The sequence below is a fragment of the Papio anubis genome, chromosome 14 (assembly GCF_008728515.1).
Source record: "Papio anubis isolate 15944 chromosome 14, Panubis1.0, whole genome shotgun sequence".
Taxonomy (NCBI): domain Eukaryota; kingdom Metazoa; phylum Chordata; class Mammalia; order Primates; family Cercopithecidae; genus Papio; species Papio anubis.
The window spans coordinates 1,417,674-1,439,553 of NC_044989.1; the positions used below are offsets into that span (position 1 = coordinate 1,417,674).

At 52.5% G+C, this 21,880-nt stretch overlaps 1 protein-coding gene across 4 annotated transcripts in view; it reads left to right on the forward strand.

The window, feature by feature from the left end:
• TPO (thyroid peroxidase) overlaps positions 1-21,880 on the forward strand; it is a 104,370-nt gene that overhangs the window by 71,806 nt on the left and 10,684 nt on the right. For 3 of the 4 annotated variants that reach the window (XM_003908223.5, XM_031654899.1, XM_031654901.1), the window contains exons 11-15: positions 274-511; positions 2,309-2,517; positions 2,902-3,072; positions 10,823-10,954; positions 18,955-19,054. In XM_003908223.5, the coding sequence (XP_003908272.4) occupies positions 274-511; positions 2,309-2,517; positions 2,902-3,072; positions 10,823-10,954; positions 18,955-19,054 (850 nt within the window). Of the gene's footprint in view, positions 1-273; positions 512-2,308; positions 2,518-2,901; positions 3,073-10,822; positions 10,955-18,954; positions 19,055-21,216; positions 21,642-21,880 lie in introns of those variants that run through there. The other variant, XM_031654900.1, reaches the window with a different exon arrangement.

Sequence of the window (21,880 nt, forward strand, 5' to 3'; positions counted from 1 at the left end):
TAAGTGCAGGCTGGGCGATAACAGGAATGCACTTAAATGTCGTGGACTCAGCATTCTTGCTGTCTCCAGCTCCTTTATGAACAAACCCTGCAGAAAGAGCTCTGGCTTCTGAGCTGGAATATCCTAGCCTGGCAAACAGCCAGGCAGTGTCACAGGGTGGGACGGGACTCTGCCCTGCTGTGCTTCCCGTCTTGGGGACCATGGCATGAGCGAGATGGGCTCAACAAAGGTTCAGGTATGTGAGAGAAACCGTGCAGCCTCTCCCCTGTGCAGGTTACAATGAGTGGAGGGAGTTCTGTGGCCTGCCTCGCCTGGAGACCCCTGCTGACCTGAGCACAGCCATCGCCAGCAGGAGCATGGCCGACAAGATCCTGGACTTGTACAAGCATCCTGACAACATCGACGTCTGGCTGGGAGGCTTAGCTGAAAACTTCCTCCCCAGGGCTCGGACAGGCCCCCTGTTTGCCTGTCTCATTGGGAAGCAGATGAAGGCTCTGCGGGACGGAGACTGGTAGGTTCCTGTCCAGAATGTCTTCCTTCTTGTTCTGCACAGAGGCAGGTGGTCTGCATTGGTTCTGAAGCCAGCCAGACCTGCATCCAAATTCTGGCTCCACCGCTCGACTCTTACATAAGCTGATCAGATTGTTTCTCCCACCCATAGTTTCCTTAACCTCGAACCGTGTTTTCATAACAATGACGCAACTACAAAGCATGTAGCACTTAGAATGGGAGCTAGCACTGATTTTTCCTAGATCCAACCACATGAGCAAACAGGCGCCTAACAAAAACAAATTGTGACACATTCATGACAGCCCTGAGACTGCATCCCATTCCCCACGTCCCCTGACGATGCCCAGGAAAGCGCAGAGGTGGACAGTGACTCAGGCGCAGACACAGGCTATGCCTGGTGCTCATGGATGCCTCTGGGCTGGACAGGCCTTCCTGGTCCCCCAGCCCCTGCCTGCACACACAGGTGCTTGCCGGTAGCAGAAAGCTGAGGTCCCGGTTTGCCTGCCTCGTACATGTCTGCTCCCTCCTCAAGTTCAACCTGGAATGTGGAGGTTTGTACTGGAGGGAGTCAGAGCCAGATCCTGTTCCCGTCTAATTCTGAGTCCTTCCCCGCTCCCGTAGAAGCAGGTGCACAGGATACCAGTGTTAAGATTTTGGAACAACACAGACAAAAACAATGGGAAAATGTTTTATTTTGCTTTTAAAGACATCCCTACCTATCCAGTTCTCTCTCTATTTTTGGTAGTCACTGTGCCAAGGTCAGATTTTTGTTGTAAAGGATCTGTGCTCTTCCCAGAGAGTGCACCTGCCACACGCCGAGGCTCCTGTCCTTTCCCCAGTGTGACTTTTGTCTCTAATTTTGGAGATGCAGCATTTCAAAGAGCTACGAACATCTAGGGAGAAATCACCGGGAGAACTTGTCTCCCTCATAGCTGTGTCTTCAGCAAACGTGCGTTTGGAATTCTCTGGGACATGGGAAGCCACTCGCTCAGAAGGGGGAAGATTTCACCAACTTGCCCCATATGTGTGTCTCCCAAGCGTGTTTTATGCCACCCATGGCTGAAGCTCCATCTGAAATCAGAGGCAGCTGGCAGATTCCTGGGGTGGTGCCTGCAATTTCTCATCCTGTGCATTTATGACCAAATATCTCCCCAATGCAAAAATGGGGTCAATGAACTTCCATGTAGTGGGGCCTCTTTTTTATGTTCTAAGAGGAATTCATCCCCGTGATGGGAAGCAGAAGAGCTTTATGTGGCCGGGGAAATGTGTGCTTTATGGCACTCAGGCCAGGAGCTGCTGGCGCTTTGGCAACGATTTTCGTATTTTGAGGGGAAAGTGGGACTTCATTTCTTCACATTGCAATTTTCTTGATTACCCATGGCCTGGAGGAAGAAGCTGAAGGTAGAGAGACCGTGCAGGGCACGCTGACTTCAGACTAGAGAGCGGCACCCTGTAAAGCAGCTGAATTTGCTGTAATTATTCTTGTTTTTAACACAGCATTGCACCCCAAATAACAGCAATGCAGCAAAATAGATTCTCACAGTCAACACGCGAAGTGGCTCTGAGCCCCTCCTCCATCTGACGCCGCTCGTTCAGACAGCCAGGTGCACGCCGTGCTGCCCCTCCGCGTCTCCTTCAGGCCCTCAGCGCCTGCACCTGCGCGGCCCCGGGTGCTGGGGGTCTGGGCAGGCGCCGCAGGGGAGGCCAGCAGCACACAGCAGTGGGTGGCTGGCCCTGAGTGCCTGCCCTGGGGGTTCTCCAGGCACCGTGAACTTACGCTCTGTCTCCTTCCCTGGAGGTTTTGGTGGGAGAACAGCCACGTCTTCACGGACGCGCAGAGGCATGAGCTGGAGAAGCACTCCCTGTCTCGGGTCATCTGTGACAACACCGGCCTCACCAGGGTGCCCGTGGATGCCTTCCGAGTCGGAAAATTCCCCGAAGACTTTGAGTCTTGTGACAGCATCCCTGGCATGAACCTGGAAGCCTGGAGGGAGACCTTTCCTCAAGGTGACGTTTGGTCTCTTCTCACACCACCTTACAGCACGTGCATCTCCTCAAGCAAAACTTGTCTTCCCAAGGAGCTGAGTTTAACTTTTCCCTGTTTAGAAAACAGTCGACGCCCTGCCTTACACCCTCAGGGCAGCTCCCGGGGCGGGCGGGACCCTTCTCTAGTGAGACAGGAACTGGGGGCCTAGAAAATGGGAGCCAGCGGGGCCCGACCTGGGAAGTGACGGTGTGTGCTGCGTGGGTGCTGAGTGAGTGACCACAGCAGGGCTCCCCAGCCTCGGCACCAGCCCCTCCAGGGCACAAGTGTGCCCGTGACAGGGACGTTGGTATGTGGTTTTCTTTTCTCGCAGTTTGACTACATGTCAACCTGTCCACATTTCACAGACGACAAGTGTGGCTTCCCAGAGAGCGTGGAGAATGGGGACTTTGTGCACTGTGAGGAGTCTGGGAGGCGCGTGCTGGTGTATTCCTGCCGGCACGGGTATGAGCTCCAAGGCCACGAGCAACTCACTTGCACCCAGGAAGGATGGGATTTCCAGCCTCCGCTCTGCAAAGGTCAGTTCTTTCTTCAATAACAATTACAAAACATCTGCATGTTTCCGATGTAAATTAACAACGCAATGTCATTGAAAATTTATTCGCCAAAAGATGCCTCTGAAACTGTTATCTTCCCAGCAGCAATTTGGGGATAGGAAGCAAGGGCTCTCCCTTTGGCTGGCCGTGTTCCCAGCTGGCCTCTTTCTAGGTAGTGAGGCCTCAGAATAGGCACGTGGAATCGTGACCAATGGGGTCACCTGTGAGGGAAGAGAGAGGGGAGTTCATGAGTTCCAGGCAAAGTTGTGGTGAACTCGCAGGGCCACTTTCTCAAAGGAAACACGGCAGCAAACGTCTCCACTCCAGGAACCCATAGAGTTAGTCCCGCCTCCGCCTCCCACAGGTGGCTGATTCCGAAGCCCATGCCTGGTTCTTCTCCAGTCGCTGAGTTTCACTCCCAGCTTCCTGCATGTTTAGGTGTAGACAGGTGCGGGCTCCTAGCGGTGACTTGAGAGCAGGTTGGGGAGGCAAAGGCAAAACAGCTGTGGGCCACCTCCACCTCCTCCTCCCATGCGCCTGGCTTGAGCGGGTGTCAGCCCAGGGCACCTGGGAGCAGGTTTGCTGGACAACAGAGCCTCCCAGGGGAAGAGCCACGTACTGGGGTCCCTCTGCGGGGAGCAGCAGAATGAGAGTCCCCCACTGACTGTTCTGAGACAGAAAGAGCCCTCTGGGTGCAACTCCTGAGGCTGGGGCGTCCTGTCGGAGCAGCGTGTGTCCCCCAGCTACTTCAGAAACGCCCTGCAACAAAACCCGGACTGCTGGCTCTGGTCTCATGGGCCAGGGGGTCAGGGCAGGCAGGAGCAGGAATGGTTGCTGTTCTCGGAGGAAGGTTGCTCAGACAACACTCACCAGCAATGTTTAGAAGGCCAAGCTGCCTTCAGGACTGCGTTTTAGGGGAGGAAAACTGGCATCAGACACAGAGCCTCCTGTGAGCTGCTGCTATGAGCTGCACTAACCTAGACCGCAGAAGAAAGAGAGGGTCTCGTGCCAGAATCTGGCTGGTTTGCAAGTAGAAATAAAAGCAAAATCCACAGTTTTCAGTTTTCTCAGAGTTTTCAGAAGATGAAAGGGTCCTGGAGCCAGTGCTTTGGGAGACCCAGGTGAAAGAATCCTTTGAGGCCAGGAGTTCAAGACCAGCCTGAGAAACGTAGTGAAACCCCATCTCTACAAAAAAAAAAAAAAAAAAAAAAAAAAAAAAAAAAAGGCCTGGAGGGGGATGTTGGGATAAGTTGCACAAGGTCAATACCATTGAACTGCACATTTAAAAATGGCTGAGGTGGTAAATTTCACATTATGTATAATTTAGCACAGTAACAAAATTTCCATTTCAATTTTGAAAGTCCAAAATGTTTGTCCTTGAAGGGTTGCAGTGGCCAACTGCTTCTAGACCCTCAGTCGTAAAGGGAGAGGCTGAGACCCCGCGTGCACCAGAGACCCACCAGGACTCAGTGCTAGGGCAGGGGTCAGGTAGGGGTGCGGCTCCCTCCAAGTCTGTGGTCTCAGGTGCCCTCCCAGGAGCCATCTTTCTGTTAGGAGAGGAGAGAAGGGATGAGGAGAGGAGGAAACGAAGCCAGCTGGGGAACGGTGCCTCGGAAATAACTTTCAGAGTCGCTGAGGACACAGGGAGCTGCCTGGGCACAGATAGGGCAGAGGCCTGCTACGTAGCTGAGGGAGGGTGTCATCGCTGGAAACCAGCAGCCTGGGCTGGAAACCCTCGTTTAAACTGTTAATTGCACGATGCTAGATTTGTAGACGTGCTCCCCTGCTGCGTTCTGGGATTGGTCCCAAATGACAATGTACAAGGAAACCACCCAGAGGTTAGACAATGCCCCAGAGAACAGCAGACCAGGATGTGTCTCCCAGGGAACTTTCCGGAAGCCTCGGTGATAGAAACACAGCTACTCCGTCGGGCGATGACATCGGTGTAAACTGTGGTTGCATGACTCCCGGCCGCGGGCTGTCACTGACCCTTCGGTGACAAAGGGATCACGAATCGCGCTTCTCCTGTTTCCTTGGCTTAGAGACTGTGCAAGCTTGAAGTGCCCACTTCACCCCCGTTCCTGGTTTTCCATGTTGGCATCACCGTTAAGGAATTGATGGCAAGTGCTTCAGGGCGCAGCACGTTGCATGTTCTGTGTTAACAAGCCTTCCTGTGGTGCATTTCACTGTGCGCCTACGTCCGTCCTTGCCCAAGTACCCATATGTTTCACGTGTCCATTTTAGCTTATTTTAAGTATGAATGACCCCAAAGTGCTGTCACAGGGATCTGCAAGGTGCAGATAAAAATGGGCGAGACCTTAGAGTGGATCGGGAAGGGAGACTGCTGGGTGTCCCGCAACCCACCGTGCACTGCTGCGTCCCGCAACCTGCCCTGTGCACTGCTGGTGTCCTGCAACCTGCCCTGTGCACTGCTGGTGTCCTGCAACCTGCCCTGTGCACTGCTGGTGTCCTGCAACCTGCCCTGTGCACTGCTGGTGTCCTAGTCTCCGCTCCTGTGCACTGCTGGCATGTCCTGCAACTCCAGTTCTGTGCACTGCTGGTGTCCTGCAACCTGCCCTGTGCAGAGCTGTCCCCTGTGCACGTGCCCTCTGACCTTCTGGCCTGTGACTTTGCTCATCTGTCTCCTAAACGAGGAATGCTCCTCCAGCCTCCTCTAGACCATCCTGTGCCATCAAAATCACTCTTCTGTTACTGAAATCTTTTCATTTATCTTCCTTGATTTTTAGTCCAACAGTTAACAGCTGTCTAAGGTTAAGACCCGTTGTGAGAAGGACTATTTCTGAACAGTCTGGGTACTCCCCAGTGTGTAGGAGTGTTTCTCAGTGTGGTCCGTGCACAGGAGCCGGTGCTCCTGGTGGGTTCCCTGGCTGCAGCAGCAACGTCACCAGGGAGCTTGTTAGACCTGCGGCGTCTGGGGCCCCGCCACAATCCCTGAGTCAGAATCCACACACTTCACGAGACCCCGTTAGACTGTGTATGTGAAGGTCCAAGACGCCCATCGGCCAACCCTAACTCATTCTGTCTTCTCTCTGTAGTTCACTGACTCGGGCCCAACTTCATGTTCTCCCGCCACGGCCATTTCAGTAGCCATTTAATCTGTCTCCCAAAATTGCTGAGTCTCTGCACCTCCAGGTTTTCAAACGTTAAATGAGGACAGGAATAAGGCATCAATTTAAATTAGTTAGAAATGCACAGTACAAAGAGTGGGGCGCAGGCCTGTTGTTGACACCGTGCGTGCCCAGGGGCCGTGCTCCGAATGCTGGGACAGCTGCACCCAGAACAGTTACGCTGCACAGTTAGCAGGACGTCCGCTGACTTGGAAGAGTGTTGGTGACACTTGGTGACACGTCACTCAATGAACATGCAGGCTGCACAGCAGTGTGTGCACTGGGAATCTGTTCAGGTGTTTTTAAAGCAGTGGGTCACGGGCACACACATCACTTTGATGAGTGTCCCCCCGAATGCGAGGGGAGCGCTAGGCTCTGCTCCAGAGCCTGTTCATACTGGAGACCTCGGCAGCCTGCGATGGGAACAGGGAGGAGGGATTGCTGACCTGCAGCAATACGACTCTTTTTCTTGTTTGTTTTATCACATCTATAATTAAAATATGTCTTAGAAATAAATGACAAAACTCAAAAATCTGGTACAAGTGCATATGCACAAATATTTTTACCACAGCTATTCCCTGCACTAGAAGTTTCAAAATCAAGAATCACAAGGGAAAAAAATCAAGTATAAGAGAGAGGAAACTTTACGTTTATGGTAAATTGACAAGAATGTAAGTACTCAAGCAGGTCCTCAGTGAAATCTCCTCATCAACATCTGCGGCTCCAGAAAGGAAGGCTGTGGACTTAACTGAATAATATAGAAAAACAAATAGTATTTGCTGCTCTCTTCTCTATTCAAATTCTACTTATTTACTCAAACTCATCCACACAAAACCTTGATATTAAGGCTGGGCGTGGTGGCTCACACCTGTAATCCCGGCACTTTAGGGATCATGAAGTCAGGAGTTCAACACCAGCCTAGCCGAGATGGTGAAACCACACCTCTACTAAAAATACAAAAAAGAAAAATTAGCCAGTCATGGTGGTGGGTGTCTGTAATCCCAGCTACCCAGGAGGCTGAGGCAAGAGAATTGCTTGAACCCAGGAGGTGGAGGTTTCAGTGAGCCGAGATTGCACCACTGCACTCCAGCCTGGGCAACAGAGTGAGACTCCGTCTCAAAAAAAACAAAAAACAAAAAAACTGGCAAATGCATTGCAGTGAGTCTCCTCTGAGTGCCTTGATGCTACAGATTTCAAATAGATAAAAAGCTATGAATCAGTGGCTTTTTACATCAGTTATTGTCAGGAGGTTATACAGTAAACGAATATACATAAATGCTTTGTGCGTATTACGGAAAATATGGTTCACAACCAATACTAATTTGCTTAGAGAAATGGAAACATCCGTGCACATCTGCACTCACTGTGCATGGAGACTGTGGACGCCACAGCCACTCTTCTTGAAACTCAAGGTGAGGCAGCCAGAGAGCACAGTCTCGGCCTCTGTGCAGGTTGCCCTGGTATCTGGGGACACTGCGGCTGAGGCTGGTTTCCTCCTCTGCTGGGGAGAGTGCTGCTCTTCAGACAGGGCCGATTTGTCCCCCTCCTTCCTGTCCATCCTCGGGAAGGAGACCTGCATGGCACTGGCCCCTGACTCAGGCTTCTGCTTAGAATAAACTGACCCTGGGTGGAGCGTTGTGGGCCAAACTGCCCCCCAAAAGCTATGCTCAAGTTCTAGCCCCGTGTACCTCTGCATGTGGCCTGAAGAAGAGGCAAGGCCTTTGTAGGTGCCATCAAGTTAAAATGAGGCTGTCGGGTACGTCCCGATCCAATGTGCAGTGTCCTCGTAGGAAGAGGAGACAAGACACAGAGAGATGGGAACGTGTGAAGACCCAGGATGGAAACAAAGCATCTGCCAGGCATGGGCCCCCCAGGACCCACCAGGAGCCAGAGCATGCAGGAAGGACCCCCTCCCCCGAGAGCCTTCTGAAGGAGCACCGCCCGGCCGACACCCTGATTTCAGATCTGTGACCTCCAGAACTATTGGAGGATGCATTTCTGTTGCTTGGAGCCGTCCAGTTTGTGATGATTTTTCCCAGCAGCCGCAGGGAACTCATACCTAGGATGAGTCTGAGCTGCAGGGAGGGGGTGAGGAGAGGGACGGAAGCTGCTCCGAGGGAACTCCCCGAGAGGGAGGTAGGGATGTGTTGGCGGCTGCCATTCCCACTCTGAGGGCCCCATGGCACACCCTGAGGGTGAAGAAGAGAAAACGGGCTTGCAGCATCCATGGGTGAGGACCTCGATTTCTCACGCGATCATGATAGAAACCTCCTAGGGTGGCTGCAGATGCCGCCGCTGGCTCAGCTCCTGGCTCTGCATAGCCGGGATGCAGGAGGAGGCGTTCAGAGCAGATGCACCCCAGCACAGCTCCAGCGCTTCACAGCTCTGCATAGCAGGATGCAGGAGGGGCTGGTTCCAGCGGCAGATGCCTTTGCACAGCTCTGCATAGGGGGATGCAGGAGGGGCTGGTTCCAGCGGCAGATGCCTTCACAGGCTCGGTGCTTCACAGCTCTGCATAGCGGGATGCAGGAGAGTGGTTCAGGTGAATGTCTTTGCACAGCTCCGGTGCTTCACAGCTCTGCATAGCGGGATGCAGGAGGGGCTGGTTCCAGGGGCAGATGCCTTTGCACAGCTCTGCATAAGGGATGCAGGAGAACTGATTCCAGCGGCAGATGCCTTGGCACTTGTCACAGGCAGCACAGCTCTGCATGCTTGGGATGCAGGAGGGCTGCGTTTCAAGGCGAATCACCTTTGCACAGCTCAGTGCTTCCTGTCACTGCATAGGCGGGATGCAGGAGGGGCTGGTTCCAGGGGCAGATGCCTTCACTCCAGTGCTTCACAGCTCTGCATAGCGGGATGCAGGAGGGGCTGGTTCCAGGGTAGCTTTGTAGAGCCTTCTAACAGCCTTGACATGGTTACCTATACATAAAACTTTAATAGCTGCTGCAAGATACAGACAATTAACAGTGGCCGATAGTCAATAGCTCCAATCCCTTGAAATTTCTTTACTTTTTATTTTTTTGAGATGGAGTCTCACTCTGTCGCCCAGGCGGGAGTGCAGTGGTGCAATCTCTGCTCACTGCAACCTCTGTTTCCTGGGCTCAAGTGATTCTCCTGCCTTGGCCTCCTGAGTAGCTGGGATTACAGGTACCCACCACCGTACCTGGCTAATTTTTGTATTTTTAGTAGAGACAGGATTTCACCATGTTGGCCAGGCTGGTCTCAAACTCCTGACCTCAGGTGACCCCCCACCTCAGCCTCCCAAAGTGTTGGGATTAGAGGCGTGAGCCACCGCACCCGGCTTCTTATACTCTTATAGAGTGGTTGTCATTATCAATAATGTCATTATTAAAGACTGTCCTCTTTAGAAAGCCTGAGATATCCCCAACACCCTGCTAGTTGTCATAAGCACCATCTTTGATTCCAGGCCCGGTTTTCACAACAGACATGATGATACCCATTCTGTAACTGAGAAAACCAGCTGGGACCAAGGCTCCCCCCGACCCCAGAGCCCTGAGTTAGGAGTGGGTAGTCCCACCCAATGCAGCCCCTCACCCTGGGGAGCAGGAGGGCAGCAGGCCACCCCAGCTGACCTTCAAGGCCTCGCAGGTCTCCGGCACTGGGTTGCCTGAGCGCTGCCCAGGTTTGCACATTCTCCTCGTCCTGGGGTGGCCGAGTCGGGGGCCAAGTCCCTGTGGCCTATGTGGACCCCGGCTCTTCCACTCAGCGGTGAGATTGGGGAGAGTCCCTCTACCCCTCCCAGTACCTTTGCTCTGTCTGCGGGTGTCGTCGGCACCAGGACCCCAGGAGCGCAGGCAGGTTGCTGCCCCCAGCCTGGCCCTCGGCAGAGACTGCACCCAGGCCAGCTCTGTTCCCTCCAGACAGAGCAGCTCCTGGAAGAGCACGTGTCCCAGCACTGACAGCACCTGTGCCATTCAGAGAACATACACTGGGCGTGTGGAGCAGACCTGTGACACGCTCCTGCTTGTTTTCTAAAATTGGCCAGAAAAGGAACATTATTTGAACAAAATGTACAGCAGGTTATCTGGAAATAGAAGCCTAGGGGATGAGGTACTAGATGTAGGATTCGCGTGCAGGGAGAGCAGGAGGGGACACACCATCCTCACTGGTGGTGGCAGGTGGCCCCAGTCCTTGCTCTCAGAGGACCTGGAGCATCTGGGCCAGCTGGGAGTCTCTGCTTGGGCGAAGCGGACCCTGCCCCACCCTCACCCTGGCCCCTTCCTGCCCCTGTGTCCTGCACTTGGCCAAATTCCACATTCCCCTATCCCAGGCAGACCCTAATTTCCTCCAGGAAGGCTCCTGTGACTTGGGCCTGAGTGAACCCCAGTGTGTGGACTCCCTGCAGGCTCGGAGCCCACGGCCAGCGTGTGTCCGTCTTCTCCTCATCACCTTTTCAGATGTGCAGGGAGCAGGGGGCAGCCACACAACAGCAGAGGTGGTGCCTGGTTCCCCCTAGACCGGGTGGGGTGGTGGGCAAAGGGCTGACCTCTCCAGACAGAAGCATCTCCCAGAACGGGGATCACACGGGAGAGAAGGGGGTGCGGCTGCTTCCTCTCACGTGTGTGGCCTTGTGTGTCTGGCAGATGTGAACGAGTGTGCAGACGGTGCCCACCCACCCTGCCACGCATCTGCGAGGTGCAGAAACACCAAGGGCGGCTTCCAGTGCCTCTGCGCGGACCCCTACGAGTTAGGAGACGATGGGAGAACCTGCGTAGGTGAGTCTGCTCCCCTCCCTCTCTGTCCATCTATTTGCGAGTTTTTGTAAAATGAAGAAAAGTGTGTTCAAGTTAGGCAACTGTCAATCACCATCTTGATTGGGAAGGGCAGAGATGAATAAGACACCAAGCCTAGGTGCCCGAGGGGCGTCCGCGCTGTGCTGGGGGCAGAGGATGCATTTCATGTCTGCTGTCTGTGCAGAGACCCTCGGTGCACGCTGAGGCTGGGGGCGGCAGCCAGAATGCATTTCCAGACAAGGTCCACAGGTGCATACCCAACCTAGATCACCCCCAAGACACAAAACTTATGAAACAGGCAGCGTTCAATACAGACCCATCCATCACCTCTCCTCCTCCTGGGCCCCCTCCAAACGCACCCAACTGCACCCTGACCAGGGCCAGCAGCACAGCTGCCTGCCTGTCGCCCACCCCCACCTCTGGATGTCCCCGCCCTGCATGGGGCCTGGGTGCTCAACATCCACCTCGGATGGCCCTGCCCAGTCCCCCAGCTCTGCCCTCAGATCAGGGACAGCGTCTTCCTCACCGCTGCCTCCAAGTCAGGCGCCAGATACGCCCAAACTTTTGACGAATTTACTCCCCTGAAAATTGTGGCTCTTAAGTAAGCATTATCTTTCATCTTCATTTTATACAAAAGGACACTAGTGATAAGAGGGCGAGATGCTGCCACTCACACAGCCACTCCGTAGCTGGCCGGGAATTTGTGTTATTAGTTGACTTCCAACTCTTATAGAAAAATAATTATTCGCCAGACTCGACTTACAGACAGAATTCCTTTGAGCTACTGTCATAGGGGAGTGAGGTCTCCAGAAAGAACCAAGTGCAAGGCCCAAATGCAGCAAAGGCAGCTGGGACGTCCAGCCAGGACAGAAAGACGTCAGTGCAAGCGGCTACGTGACTCTCAGCTTCATTGGGGATTCTGATGGCTGGAATGAACAAGTTCTTGAGCGCTCATCCTCAGGCGAAGGAACCTGAGGCCAGTTAGGCCAGTCGAAGGCAGAGTGAGTCTGAAAAATGCCAGAAACTGCTTGGCTCGTGGGGCCTTCAGAGGCCGAGGATGCTCCTTCTGGTGCTCCTGAAACTCACGTCAGCCTGATGACGTGTCCTCCCTTCCTGTGTCAAGCACACCCCCCTCCTGTGTCAGACACACCCCCCCTCCTGTGTCAGGCACACCCCCCTTCCTGTGTCAGGCACACCCCCCTCCTGTGTCAGGCACACCCCACCCTCTTGTTTCGGGCGTCCTCTCTCTGCACAGCATTCCCCCCTCATACTCATTGTTTTATCAGCCTCTGGTTTTATTCATGTTTTTTCTCCATATGAAATCATATCTTCTCTTCATTTCAAACCAGACTACTCTCAGTCATGGAAAACTAGAAACAGCAGCTCTTGCATTCAGGTTTTTAAATAAAATGTTTAAATCAACGGTTCAGATGTGAATTGCAAAGGTAGCCAGGTGGCGAAGCTGCCACGTTCACAGAGAGGAGCTCAGCTGCTTTCCGCATTGTTATTATAAACTCACGAAAGCGATTCAGAACCCTGCTCAGGTGAGGCCGGTGGGACATTTACATCAAGATTGCAGTTTTGCTGCACTGCAGCCCAGAAGCACTTGCTGTATTCTTGGTAATATCTCACTCCATCAGATGGCTCCGTGGAGGCTGGCGCCTTCCTGCTGCTGTCCTCCAGCTGAAGCCACCACCCTCCGTCCCTCCCAGTGTTTTCTTCTGGACTCACCCACAGAAGGATGGAGAAAGGAGGCCCAGTGGAAGTCAGGAACAGCCCTGGGAGAGCACAGAGATGAATTTGTGCCTAAGAGGGCTCACCCACTACCTCTCTTCCTCTTCCCGGAGAGCACCCAGAGATGAATTCGTGCCTAAGAGAACTTGCACACCACCTCTCTTCCTCCTGGGCCCCCTTTGAACACCTGCACCATGACTGGGGCCAGCAGCACATGAGCCTAAGACCATTTTGTGCACCAGGGCCCAGGTCTGAGAGATTAATATGCAGGTGCTCAGGGCTGCTTCTGTCTCCACGGTGACTTACAGACTTAGATTTAGATACAGGTGTGCATATAGATATTGATTATGGATATAGACAATTGTAGATATAGGTACAGATGCAGATATATAGATATAAATTCACCTATAGGTATAAAAGAATAGATTTAGATTTAGGTATAGGTATCCCTATATATGTTTAGATGTAGAAACACACATAGATTTCGGTGTCAATATAATTATGGAGGGAGCTCTGCTTTTGTTGTGTTTTGTTCCTAACGTTGCAGTTAAAGGAACTGTATTGATTTCCTGGGGGTGCCGTGGCAAAGCCCTGCAGACTGGGGATGCCACAGCAAAGCCCTGCAGACTGGGGGTGCCATAGCAAAGCCCTGCAGACTGGGCACTTGAACAAGAGATTTATCTCTCAGCGAGTCCTGGAGGCTGGAATCCAAGATCAAGGTGAGAGCAGGGCTGGCTCCCCCTGAGGACTCACCCCTTGGCTGCAGACACCACTTCTCCCCGTGTCCTCCTAGGGCGGTCCCTCTGTGTGTCTGAGGCCTCATATCATAAGGATATGATATGACATAAGGATATGTCCCACCAGCTTCACCTGAGCAGGGTTCTGAATTGGCTTTCGTGGGTTTATAATAATAATGCGGAAAGCAGCTGAGCTCCTCTCTGTGAACGTGGCAGCTTCGCCACCTGGCTGCCTTGGGCCACGGCCCATAGTGACATCCCCGTGTCACTGCAATTACCCCCTCAAATGCTCCATCCCCAAATCAGCCACATTCTGAGGCCAGGGGCATTGGGGCTTCAGCATGAGAATCTGGGAGATCCAGTTCAGCCCACGACAGCACTTGGCCCACGGTGCCATCTTTTAATCTTCAGAATAAAACCTTAGAAGAAGTTCATACACAGGAGCATAAGCTAATTTCCAACATTTTGCTTCAAATGTCACGTTTTAGTTTTTTTCCTGAGAACAATTACAACATATATTTATCTGTTTCCTACATCTTAAAGACTCTTTTCTATAAACCCTGAAGTCAAATGTGTCTCTGGAGTTGAGACGTTCCCTCCCAGTGCTACCTCTTTGCTAAGGAATCCCCCTGCCTGGACGCCGTCCATCTGCCTCTCCAGGTCTTGCCCCCGTCAAGGGCGTCCGAGAGAACCCCTGAGCCCGGCCCGGACCAGCGCCCATGCAGTGCCTGTGCTCAGGGCAGCTCTGAGCTCCGCGCTGCCTGCTGGTTCTGTGTGGTGGATGTGATGATTGCATGGTGCTGTCCCTGCCCCGCTCTGCCCCTGCTGGGCTCCTGGCTGCTGAACGTGAAGTCAGGGTCCACCGCAGGACACTCGTCTTCCTGCTGAGCCCTGCAGCCCCTCAAGCAGCTGGCTGCCTCCAGGAGTCTCCTCTCCAACAGCTGCCCTGTGCCTCCCTGGCAGGACCCAGGCCCTCTGGAGGCACTGGGCCGGGCCGCCGGTGGAGCCTGATGGGGAGCGATGGTGGACAGTGACCTTCTCTTTCTAAGGAAGAGACTGAGGGAGGGAAAGTGCCCCCAGAGCATCTCAGGAGCTGGGAGGTGAACAGCTGGGGATGCAAGCTTCCCCCACCAGCAGCACCCTTGTAATGACACTGCTGCCCCTGCAAAATCGTCCGCGGAAAATTAGGATGCTGGGCATGACCTTTCTGCATCCCTGATGCACAAGCCTAACTTGTTCCATGGAGGCCACATATGTCCCTGTTGAAAGGGCCCTGCTCCCACGCAAGCAGCCATCAGTGCCTTCTCCGTACAGACAGCGCAGGCCAGCAGGACCCAGCACCATCCCTGGATGCACCAGCTCTGTCACTGCTGGACAGAACACCCCAAAAGGTTGATGGACGTGGCTGTCCCTCAGCTTTCAGAATGACAGCTTGAATCCCGAGCCTGCTTCCATGAGGAAGGGTGGACACCAGGAGAGAAGCAGAGGCCCCGGCTGGGTGGACATGCACTCAGGTGCTGAGGGCTCAGAGTGAACCAGGAGCAACAGCTGAGCCATGTTTACAGCCCCTCATACGAGCCCTGGCTGGAGGCCGGAGGTTCCAGGGAAGGTGGGCACCAGAGCCCGTGTCTGAGAGATTAATACACAGGTGCCATGGCTGCTGCTTCTGTCTTCACGGTGACTTACAGACACGGACGCCGAGGCCTGGGAAGATGAAGCGTAGCTGTGAGAGGAGCTCACATTCCGCTGGCCCACGAGAGCTCCAGCCCCGGCCAGCCCGTGTGCTGGTTGTCATATTAGATGGACTCTCCAGAGGAACAGGAGCAATCAGAGATGCAGATGTGTGTACAGAAATAGTTCTAGATTAGACAGAGACATCCATAGAGACACAGTTTGTAGATGTAGTTGTATAGATTTAGATATAGATACCGATTTAAATATATATGGATATTGAGATATACATACATGCATAGATTCACATAGATTAGACATACATATAGATAACAAAAATGTAGACATGGATATAGTTATGTCCAACCCAGACCTACCATTACATTACCGACCGCGACACAGACAGCCCCAGATCCCCAAACAGCATCAAGCATCACAAACTCACACAGCACAGAAATCGTAAGATCCGCGCAGCCATCCCCCACACGTCGGATATAGGCCGCACGTGGCTCAAGCCCGTAATCCCAGCACTTTGGGAGGCCGAGACGGGCGGATCACAGGGTCAGCAGGATCGGTGACCATCCTGGCCAACCCGGTGAAACCCCGCCTCCTACTAAAAAACAGCAAACTAGCTGGGCGAGGTGGCTGCACCTGTAATCCCAGCTACTCGGGAGGCTGGGAGGCAGGAGAATGGCGAACCCGGAGGCGGAGCTTGCAGTGAGCTGAGATCTGGCCACAGCACTCCAGCCCGGCGACAGAGCTTGTGACCCGCCTCAACAACAACAACAAATAAATAAATAAATAACAACAAAGTTTGATATAGACACAATATAGATTTGGTATAGGATGTACATGAAATGTATTTCACCCATACACAGACGTAGTTTTAGATGTGCATCTAGCTCTATGTATGGATACGTGAAAGCATCTCTCATCCCGCAAGAACAAGTCACAAACCTAGAGAGGCCGGGAGGAGTCCCAGGATCTGCTCTCTGCAAACCGCAAGCAGCCCCAGCCAGTTGGTCGAGAGTTCCGGGTCCGGCAGTTCCGTCCGGGGCAGTTCCGTCCCGGCAGTTCCGGTCCGGCAGTTCCAGGCCTGAGGGCAGACGTAGGTGCCAGCATGATGTCTCTCAGCTCAAGCAGCAAGTCAGGAAAAGAGAAGTGAAGTCCTTTTCCCTCCACTTCCTGCTCTACTGGGTCCCTGAAAGGATGGGACAGGGCCCACCCATGTTGGGGAGAGCCGTCTGCTTTTCTCAGACCACAGATTCCAGTGCCGATCCCTTCCAGAACCTATCTCAAAAACACAGCAGGAATAATGTCTAATCTGGGCCCCTGTGCTCCAGTCAAGTGGACACATAAAATTAACCATCCCAGTCATTATTCTGACCTGAATGCTCCAAAATCCCGATGCCCTCTGTCTGCCCAGGGCCTGCCAAAACCCGATACCCTTTCTTTCCAAAGCCCTGGAAGGCCTTCACCCAGCCTCAGGGAATCCCCCCTCGCCCAGCCCCACAAGAGAGGGCACCCACACCCACGCCCACAGCAGAGAACTCCAGGGCTCCCTGGAGTGGCACTGAAGAGGTCAGGAAGCCACTCTGGCAGCAGCTGTGACCTTGGCGATGCCCCCGTAGGACATACAGGGGCTTCGGGGCCTGTCTCAGCCGGGAATCCCCCAGCAACACACAGCCTTAAATCTGGCTCCAGGCGCAGTGACTGGTTCTTGAAATTGAAAATGCCAAGAAAGAAAAGTTTGGAGCAAAGAATAAAGGAAAAGTTTCTGCTGTGCGGCATCTGGCCTTTCCTCGGCCCGGGCTCATTTCACACTTTCGGGTAGACATGGAGCTGCTTACGTCCCTGCTGTGCGTCTGCCGTTTGCTGGTGTGAGGTGGGCTTCAATCAGATGCTCGCCATGGCCCAGCACGTGGCTCCTCCTCTTACTCAAGGCTCTGATGTCAGATGCTTGGCTTTGCCAGTTTTTGAGGTTCCACAGGTGGCCCCTGAAAACCTCTAGCCCAATTTCTCAGAACCAAATCCAGCAGGAAGGGTGAGTCCCCCTCCCAGAAATGTCAAACATCAATTCCAGAACGAATTTCCATGGCTGCGCTGTCCTGACTGCCCTGACCTGATCTGTGCGTACCTGGAATCCCCACCCAGGCCTCGATCAGCTCAGCCTTCCCCACACGGCCAGCCCCAGCAGCACAGGCGGAGCCCCCACCTGTAGTAGCCATGGGGGTGAGAACGAGTAGCAGCGGATGGAAACATGAACCCAGCCTCTTTCCGGATGTGGGAGGAGCGGCGTCCCACGGCCAGCAAGCTGCTCTGCTCTCCACGGACTTTTAGCAAGAGGCCGGGGTGCTCAGGTTGCCCTGCAGACTCTCCTGCGTCTGTGAGAGGTGGCAGGAAGGAGATCCTGGAGGCGGGAGGATGGTTAGAGGAGCCCAGGAGGAAAAGTCATGAGGTGCAAAAGCTAAAAGGACAGGATCGTTTTGGAGAAACAGGATGTGCATTTAGGATTTATTCATTCATTCTTGTATCCACCAAATACTTGCTGAGTGTCCAAGACCCATGCTTGGAAGACAGTCACGGACACTACCTGTGTCTGGGCTGGAAATGAGACACACCGGCAAATCATGCCCAGGCGCTAAGTGGCACAGGGAACTGCCGCCACCCACAGATGCATTCATCACTGACTTTAAAAAATCCAGTGTGAGAACTAGAACCAAACCAAGCACCCAATTCCCCCAGCCACTGCCTTCGTCTGGTGCCTGAACACGCTCCCTTAGCCCCAGAGCCTTTCTTCAACCACACGTGATGATATTTATCCAGGGCGACCCATGTTTGTTTTAAAAAAACACTGATTGGTAGTATTTAAGTTCTTATTTAAAAGTCAGTTTTCATTTCATCTTGGGTTTCTCCTTGGCCACCTCGAATGGGCACCTAAACAGAAAAGTCAGTAATAAAACTGTGGTCAAAGGAGCTCTGAGTTCAAAGCCGCACTGGCCCCAGGCTGGTATCTCCTTGCGGAGAGCATAGAAGCCAAGGGCCGGACCCAGGAGCCCTTACTCAGTCCCTGGCTTTTTCAGACGAAGACACAGGTCCAGGTGGGAGGCACTTCCTCAGGCCCCTCACCAGATGCTCTGGGGCTGGCTCCCGGGCTGCCTCTCTCCTCTGTCCTGTCTTCAGGGCCTTCTGCACTTCTCTGTCCGATTCACACTGACCCTGTTCAGTTTATTTCTGGAATGGGCTGATGAAACCCAGCATGAGCTCCAAAATCTGCTGCCATCCCGTGCCCCTGTCCCCCCAGGGCTCCAGCTCTGCAAGGTGCAGACCACCTTCCCTCGACCACAGTTTCACCTCTAGGAGGCGTCTGGGAAAAATAAAATGCAGCCAAGGGCAAAACCTCATGGTGTTACACCACATCCCCTACAGACCACTTTGTCCCACTTTCCTGCCCCGGTCAAAGACCCCACAGGGCTCCCTGGGTCCTGCGGTCCACTCAGAGGGCACTGAGAGTCCTCCCTGGTTTGGGCAGCGAGGTGTGCTTTCTGTCCTGCAGGACAGCGTCCATGCCAAGCCCACAGTGAGGCTGCCATAGAGAGCGAGCCAGCTTCTCTGCCCTGTGTCCCCTGCTGGCTCTCCCCATGTCACATTCGGGTCTGGACTTAACGGTCTATGGCTTTTCTGGGCAGATAAATGACCCTCCCTCCGTCCTTCTGTACATTGTGCTGTGGGGTGAAGGCAGCTGGCCCAGGACAGGGTGTGGCCCAGACTCAGGCAGGACAACGTGGCTTGCCCAGGCCCTGGGAGGTTCTTCTAACCAGGCCTCTTTCTGTGCCCCAGACTCCGGGAGGCTCCCTCGGGCGACTTGGGTCTCCATCTCACTGGCTGCTCTGCTGATTGGAGGCTTGGCAGGTCTCACCTCGACGGTGATTTGCAGGTGGTAAGTCCTTCATTTTTTGACTGTTACTTAGACACAACACAATCTCCTTTCCTCTGGACATGGTTGCAGTGAAGCTGCTTTATTTTCCCAAAGCTAACATAGATTACTGGTATCTCAAAGGCATTGATCTCAGAGCAATTTTGTGCAGTGTCTTAGACTCTCCGGATCATTCTTTATGCTTTAAATAATGAAAGTGGAGTGATCATTTGTACACCTTAGGTGGTGACAGGTATCTGTGGACGAAGATTCAGCAATATGGAATACTTTTCTAACCTTAAGTGATTGCATTGAAGTAGTCTCTTGTTTGGAGTAAAGATTCTTCTAAAGGTTTCTCAGAGAAAAAAGGTCATCCATGAATGAAAAGTTTTATTCCTCAGTTTTATTTCCTCCCTTGAGGGCAGAAATTGAAAGTTGAACTTTCATGGTAAAAATGGCGCTGCTGTTGAAAGACTCAGGCCCGAACCTGAGAGAACCTGAGAGTTCCTGCCCTGTGAGAGTGCTGTCTGCAGAAAGAACCCCTCACGGCTGCCTCGGGTGGCGCAGCTGGTCCACGTCCCTAGCCCCGAGGAACCAGCTCTGCTCCTTGCTGCTGCCACTCACCTTGCTGCTCTTGAGAACCAAACTTCTTGAGCATCACTTCATTTTTAATGCACAATTGTTCATTTTATATAGAAAGTGTTAAAAATAACAGCAAACACTATAAAAAGTCATTGCAGCCCCAGGCTCAGAATACCTGCAAATAGAGGCCACAGTTACTCGGCCTCTGCTCTCCCTGAGTGCCAGGCTCAGCCCAACACAACCTGTGCACGCTCCTGCTATAGCCAGCCCTGCCCTCTCAGGATGACCCCTGCAGTCTCCTTTGCCTTCACCTTCACCCTCCACCCCGGCCTTCAGAGCTCCTCACTGGCCAAGCCCCCAGCACCACCCCATACCACACGCATGGATTATCCAAGCCTCCTGGCACCACCCCATACCACACATGTATGGATTATCCAAGCCCCCAAACATCACCCGACGCCACATGTCTATGGATTATCCACGACTTTCCCACCCTAAGGCCATCTTCCAGGCTGTTTCTCATCTTCCCAATAATAGAAACTCAACATTCTAGCAAACCTTCATTTTTCTAGCAACTTCTCGGTACACTGAGGAACATCTGCGCCTTGAACAGGAAACCTTTTTCTCACAGTTTTTGCACCTCCTACAGGGACTGGTTTTTTAAAACTTGAAAGCTTAGCAACCAGAAGTTACCCAGATCACTGTCGTTTCCAAAGGGCCTTGTCAACAATCCACAACAATGGCTTCTTTTCTGTTGTTTTTGTTTTCGTGGCCACTTGTAAGGGAAGCCCCTGTGCCTGCCATCTGCTCTGCATGCTGTTGCTCTGCTGCTGAGATGTGGTAGTAAAGCCAGTTCCCCATTTCAGTTATTCTGCAAGGCCTCTGGCAACTACTGTGGTTGACCCAGATGCCCACGTTTGACACAAGAGCTTCTGATCCATCTGGCATACGACATTTCAGTGATGTATTTCTGAGTAGCGTCATAGCTTCTGTCAAAACTAACATACACCATAATTCAGACAACTGCGAGAAATTCCTTCCAGTAGAGAGGTGATAGTAACAGCTAAAGCCATGTGTTGGAGGCAATGCTAAGTCATCCTTAGCCACTGTCTCCTCTGATTTTCTGATCAATCATCTGACTCAGGTGTTTGCCATGGCTTGAACTGTGCATTGCCCAAAACATGTGTTTATACCCTGACCTTTAGGACCTCAGAATGTAACCTTATTTGGAACTAAGGTCTCTGCAAGTGTAATTAGTTACAATGAGATTGCCCTGGAGTACAGGGGACCCTAATTCAATATAGCTGGTGTTCCTCTAGAAAGAAGAGTTTGCACAGTCATGCCCGGCAGGCAAAGGCCATCTCGACGGGAAGGCAGATATCAGGGTGGGGTTTCTCTAGGCTGGGGCCTGGGAAGATCGCCAGTGGCCACAGGAACTGGGAGGGAGGCTGGGGAGCTGCCTGCAGGCACCTCGACGTGGACTCATGCCTCCAGAACTCTAGATCATAAACTTCTGCTGTTTAAGCAGCCAGGTCTGTGGTCCTCTGTAACTGCAGCCCCAGAAAACTAACAAAGTGCTGTGATTGTGTCCATTTTCCGTGTAGCATGAGGAGGTGGAGCGAGAGCCTGTTACTGGCTCAAAGCTGGTAAGCCCAGAGCAGATCCTTGAACCCAAGACCTGTCTGGTGCTGGAGGTCGTGCCACAGCTGCCCGGATTCTCCTCACAGGAAGATTATATCTCACATGCAGAGGCTGTTGTTTCAAATAATCATTACCAGTGAAGACTGAATAATCACCTACTCTCTCTACAAGACACTGTATTGATCTGTTTTGGGAAGAGACTACTTTAACGTTTAAATGGTGTCTCTAGTTTTAGATGGGGTGGTGGTAGGAAATATTCCCTATGTTTTATGAATCATTTGGTCTTTAAACCTTAAAAACTTTAATTACTAATAATTAAAACCCTCAGCTAACCATGAAATAGAGTAAGCAATAAAAATTGAATAGGCTGTAAGCAAATAACTTCAAATTAGCTGGTTCTATAATTTTTTTTTTTAACTTTTTTTTTACACTATTTATTTTCCCAATATGAAATTAATTAGTGAGGTCATTCTTTTATTTTTTTTTACTTTATTTATTTATTTATTATTATTATACTTTAAGTTCTAGGGTACATGTGCATAATGTGCAGGTTTGTTACGTATGTATACTTGTGCCATGTTGGTGTGCTGCACCCATCAACTCGTCAGCACCCATCAACTCGTCATT